The sequence below is a fragment of the Gastrolobium bilobum genome, unplaced genomic scaffold (assembly GCF_033153095.1).
Source record: "Gastrolobium bilobum isolate Gb01-03AN ecotype WA unplaced genomic scaffold, APGP_CSIRO_Gbil_v1 utg12987, whole genome shotgun sequence".
Classification (NCBI taxonomy): domain Eukaryota; kingdom Viridiplantae; phylum Streptophyta; class Magnoliopsida; order Fabales; family Fabaceae; genus Gastrolobium; species Gastrolobium bilobum.
The window spans coordinates 27,998-33,434 of NW_026895327.1; the positions used below are offsets into that span (position 1 = coordinate 27,998).

Consider the following 5,437-nt stretch of genomic DNA (forward strand, 5'->3'; position numbering starts at 1 on the left):
ATTTTGCACACAAATCTAACCAATATAAAAGGTATACACATGTAAAAAATATGCAAGAGAAATGGCAACATGCCAACATAGGCATGGGTTTGGCCTGAAAGGGAAAGGGTTAAAGGGCGACTAACCGTAACGGCACAACACGTGAGGCTGAGTGCGATATAATCAATGTTATAAAAATCGGATCGACCCGGCCGATCGATCCGGAAACCGGTGAACCGGTCATGTAACCGGTCCGATTTTCATATTGGACCGGCCTTGTTACAGAACCAGTGTGACTCGGTGCGACCCGATCAGTTTTCGTAAAAACCGGTGACCCGGTCGGTTCAACCGATGACCCGACCCAGTCTACAAAAAAAAAATAATTTTCATAAATTAATGTCTTTTTTTTTTTACTCTCAAATGATTTGTTTTTCTTTTGAAATATTTGAGTGATTTGTAACTTATTAACTTACACAGATTATGTATCTACAACACTAATATTATCTTGATTATGCAATATGCAGAGAATTTTGATTTGATTTATAGTTAGAGATGTCGTTTACTGAATCTGAAACACTAGTATCACAAATATTATATGTTTGATTGATTTTTTGTTGGACAATAAGGTGTAATTTATTATTTTTATATTAAAATATTTGAAATTGATATTTTTTTTTACAAGTATTTAAGTATATTTATAATTTTTTTAATATAAATTGTAAATTTATATATATTTATCGAATCATGCGGTTGAATGAGTAACTCATTTGATTAAATTAGTGACCCAATAATCGTGTAGCTCAATCTCATCAATAATCACGGCTAGAGTTTAATAACATTGGATAGAATTGATATCAATCAGATATATCAGAACTGATAACAGTAGCATTGCCAGCTGGCTCGGGCTGGCTGCGTGAACCACACCACGCCCCCTCCCTACACTTACGCCTCCTGCATTTACCACCCCTCCGATCCAAATCTCTTGTTTCCCTCTCTGTTCCAACATCGCAATTCGCACGCAGCCCCCTACCCTTTAAAATGTGAATCATTTTCTGAAGCGCATATTTAAGAGTTGATTATGTTTGCCCACATTATCTTTCTAAAAGATAATGGAATAAAAATTTAAGTTATAATAAAGGGATAGGATATTGTGACACATAAATAATGTTACGCACAATGTTACGACCACATCTTAACCGTTGATTTCCGCCAATTAACGGTTATCATTTTTCAAATCAAACTCATTAATTAATTATTAATTCACAATAAATGATAACCGTTGATTGGCGGAAATTAACGGTTAAGATGTGATCGTAACATTGTGCATAACATTATTTGTGTGTCAGAGTATCCTATCCCTGTAAATAGTAACGACTCTGTCATTTATTTATATATTTGTTTTTGATATAAGAAGGAAATTATCTTGGTGCTTTAGATGTACTCTATCATTGGGATATGATAACCGTTAACCGATATCTGTCTTAATTGATTTTCACGCTACAAATTTGAGTTTTCGATACAACTACCGTTGTTCATCTTAACCCCTTTACTTTTCTATCCTTAATTAAATCGTTCTTAAAAAACTGAAACTGTGCAAAGGTTGAGCCTCGGCCTCCTCTAAGCATAATAGAAAAGAAAAGAAAAGAAAAGAAAAGAAAGTAGAACGGGTTTCTTCGTTTCTTAATTTTTCAAAGTTGATCTGCACATACCTTTTCTAATTACTTTATTAATAGAATTATTATTAAAGTATTTTTTCGTTCGTGGGTAGCGTGTGAAGTGTTAACGGTTTACTTTTCGTTTTTTGTTTTTTGTTTTTTTTTTTTCCATGGTTTTCTTTCTAGAAACTCGAGGAAGCAAAATTGAGTTCCTCTTCCAATTTTAAACTCGTTGAAGAGCATTCCAAAGGTGTTGTTACTTGTTTCATGATCCCCAATCCAATAGCGTAAACAAAAAAAAAAACAAAAAAAAAAAAATGGAGTCGCCATCGTCGTGGGTTGTGCGAACCGTGGATGAGTTAGTGGAAGGGATAATGAGGATCCATAGATCGTTACCGGCGAGGCAGGAAATCGAAGAAGTGGAAGCGGCGAGAACTCTGATCGCAAACGTGGAGAGAGAAGACCAAGCGAGGCTTGAGGCCATGGCGGTGGCGGCGAGGCAAAACAAGAATCCCGGTGTGCCGGAGGAACTGTTCATTGTGTTTCAAGAGATGCAGAAGAACATTGTGTATTTCCAGAGCAAGGAGCAGAAGAGGGATGCTCTTAAAGTTCTCGATCTAGAAAACGCCCACTCCCTGTTTGATGAATTGATTCACAGAGCTTCCAAGTGCGTTTCCAACAAGAATTCGGTTTCTCAAAGGGGTTTCGATGACCCTGATCCTGACCCTCTGCCTCAAACTTCTGTTTCTTCGAGTTTATTCAAGAAAGAACCTTTGAAGGCCGAATTATTGTTCACGAGAGATGATAGTTATGTGAGTAAGGCCAAGTCCACGTTTTTCCCTGGTGGGTATGGAATTGGACCCGCTATCTCATCCAAAGCACAGATAGTAGATTCCTCGTTAAAACCCTCTTACACTTCAGGTAAACCATATATTTTGGCTTGTTTTAGTCCCATAGTGTGAACTATAACTTCCAAAATTGGCTTCCAAAGTAGTTAAATTTAGTAATAGTCTTGTTATGATGGAACTTTGGTTTTGTAGGTCAAGATGCTGGTGGTGGTGGAGATAAGTTGAGTTTGATAAAACTGGCTAGCTTAGTTGAAGTATCTGCAAAGAAACGTACCCATGATCTCAATTTGCAGAACAAGTTGATGGACCAAGTTGATTGGCTACCTGATTCGATAGGAAAGTTATCGAGTTTGGTCACCCTGGATTTATCTGAGAATAGGATTATGGCACTTCCTTCCACAATGGGAGGCCTTTCGTCCTTGACCAGGTTGGATTTGCATTCAAATCGGATCAAGGAGCTCCCGGATTCTGTTGGGGATCTCCTTAGTCTTGTGTATTTAAATGTTGGAGGAAATCAGTTATCATCTCTGCCAGCTTCTCTTGGCAGATTGATACGTCTTGAGGAGCTTGATTTGAGCTCAAATCAGGTTTCTGTGCTTCCTGACTCTTTAGGGTCACTTGTTAGCCTAAAGATATTGAATGTGGAGACAAATGATATAGAAGAAATCCCGCATTCTGTTGGTCGATGTTCTTCTCTTAGAGAGCTTTGTGCTGATTATAACCGCCTCAAAGCCCTGCCAGAAGCTGTAGGGAAGATTCAGAGTCTTGAGATTTTGTCTGTGCGGTACAACAACATTAAACAACTACCTACAACAATGTCAGGTCTAACAAACCTGAAGGAACTTAATGTAAGTTTCAATGAGCTTGAATCAGTGCCTGAGAGCTTATGTTTTGCCACCTCTCTTGTCAAGATGAACATAGGAAACAATTTTGCTGACATGCAATCCTTACCAAGATCCATTGGGAACCTTGAAATGCTTGAGGAGTTGGATATCAGCAATAATCAGATACGTGTCCTTCCTGACTCATTTAGGATGCTCACTCGACTACGCATCTTACGAGTGGAAGAGAATCCTCTTGAATTACCACCAAGACATATAGCTCAAAAGGGAGCACAGGTAATTTTTTGTTTGGTTTTTTTAATTTTTTTTGTTTTAATCTAGTTCTTTTCTGAATCTCAAGCTTCATGTCTTGTTGCAACTTGCGTTGCAGGCGGTTGTCCTGTACGTGGCTGAACTTGTGGAGAAGAGGAATGTTAAATCCCAGCCAGTTAAGCAGAAAAAGAGTTGGGTTCACATGTGCTTCTTTTTCAAGTCTAACAAAAGAAAGCGTGATGGCGTGATTATGTGAAAACCTGATTAAATTCCAACTAAATCATTGTTGGCAAGCAACAGATTCCATGAGTAAGTTAAGTTGTTTTTTTGGTCAATACTTGTGCTACAGGGAGTTGAGTATTGGTTATGAAATATAGGCTTATTTAATCGTTGTTCACAAGTATCTGCTTTATGGCTAGATTTCTTTACAGGGAACAGTAGCAAAGAGTGAATGCATGCTTTAATTGTTATTTGTTACTGTTAGAGTAGATTGGTAAAGCTAACATGTAATATTTGTTTGCTGCTAATGTTGTGTGTTCTTGACAGGGATATACATTTGTGTTTATAGAAAAGGACAAAGATATGTTTGTCAGTCTGCAGGCAACATTAGGAGAGAATGAATTGGCAACCTTCGTTGGCTGTTGGAATTTGCTAACTCTGAGGCACAAACCACAAACTGTAGAGTTCCTGTTCATTTTTTTTTCTTTGTTTTTAGAATTTTATTTTCTGATTTTATTTCATTCATATTTCTGTTGCATGAAAGTGTAAAGAAGTGTTACCAACGGGCAAAAAATGGATATGGGTAGTGGGGAAGAACCAGAGATGATAATTATGTACCATGTAAATTCACATCCACTCCGTTGTTAAACAATATTAAATATATCTTTCTGCCACTTCTATAGAATTTAATATACCTTTTTCAGGTGGAACGTCCATGATTGCCATCTCATTTACTTTTTTACGGTTGCTAATGCAGTCTAGAATTATTGAAATTTACTTTCCTCCGTGCCACATTTACTTTTGTAAAACTATTCATTGATATGTTACGGGGTGGAAAAAATTTAAGGCCTGTTGGTCTATTTAGTTGGATCACTTTTGACACAAGTTCCGCTGCCTGTATTAACGAGACCACTCCGCTGACACATGCGTCGCCATTCTTGCAAGTGGATAGTATTATAGAAAAGGCGTTTGATTGAACGAATCCAACGATTTAATGGTCCGTGGGAAGAGTATCGAGTAATATCCTTTATGAAATATGACTAAAAGGAATTCATTTATATTAATCCTATCTTTACTCTTCTCATATTTCATTTTTTTGTTTTGGCTTTTAGTAAAGGAATAATTACTCCCGTAGATCTGAAAACTAACTGCTTGAAGGAGAGACATAAATGGATAAGATGTTTAAAGTGGGTGTGATTTTCTATGCTAACCTAATTCTTGGATAATACGTAAAATAAACAAAAGATCAATTTGTTAAGATAATTAAAAATTGAGTAGGTTTATATTTACAAACTTACAAATTACACTATATTTGACCGGTAATACTTTATTTAAGAGTGTATTACTGGTCAGATATAGTGTAGTTTGTAAGAGTTTGTAAACAAAAAGTTTGTAAATATAATCTTCCCCTTAAAAATTATACATTTATTTGTAATGATTGATTATTTAGTTATTATCTATGAAGCACCGACACTTCTAAAACCCTGACGTGTCGTGTCCGACACTTCCCACACTCCGACACTCCCCGACACTCCAACACGCGTTATAGAAATTCAAAAAAAGGTTCAAAGGTTGCGTTGCGTTGAGTTTTTAGTTCCAACTATTAGATTCATTAAATTACGATTACCATTTTATTGAGTTT

At 36.6% G+C, this 5,437-nt stretch overlaps 1 protein-coding gene across 2 annotated transcripts; it reads left to right on the top strand.

Moving 5' to 3' along the window:
- The first annotated feature begins 1,642 nt into the window (after nt 1-1,642).
- On the top strand, nt 1,643-4,431 carry LOC133305956 (plant intracellular Ras-group-related LRR protein 4-like). Of its 2 annotated transcripts, XR_009750824.1 has the most exons (4): nt 1,643-2,555; nt 2,675-3,600; nt 3,695-3,885; nt 4,123-4,431. XR_009750824.1 is itself a non-coding variant. In XM_061506228.1 (3 exons), exons 1-3 carry the CDS (start codon nt 1,952-1,954, stop codon nt 3,830-3,832), a joined length of 1,668 nt encoding a protein of 555 aa, XP_061362212.1. In that variant the 5' UTR covers nt 1,643-1,951; the 3' UTR covers nt 3,833-4,431. The 2 variants fall into 2 exon arrangements, 1 of the variants encoding a protein (XP_061362212.1); XM_061506228.1 differs by having other exon boundaries at nt 3,695-4,431.
- The last annotated feature ends 1,006 nt before the right edge of the window (nt 4,432-5,437 follow it).

Bases quoted from the DNA above. Each gene is read 5' to 3' on its own strand.
- LOC133305956 (XM_061506228.1), top strand. From the start codon at position 1,952: ATGGAGTCGCCATCGTCGTGGGTTGTGCGAACCGTGGATGAGTTAGTG. The intron at 2,556-2,674 runs GTAAACCATATA...TTGGTTTTGTAG, and splicing joins AAAACCCTCTTACACTTCAG to GTCAAGATGCTGGTGGTGGT. The intron at 3,601-3,694 runs GTAATTTTTTGT...CTTGCGTTGCAG, and splicing joins TAGCTCAAAAGGGAGCACAG to GCGGTTGTCCTGTACGTGGC.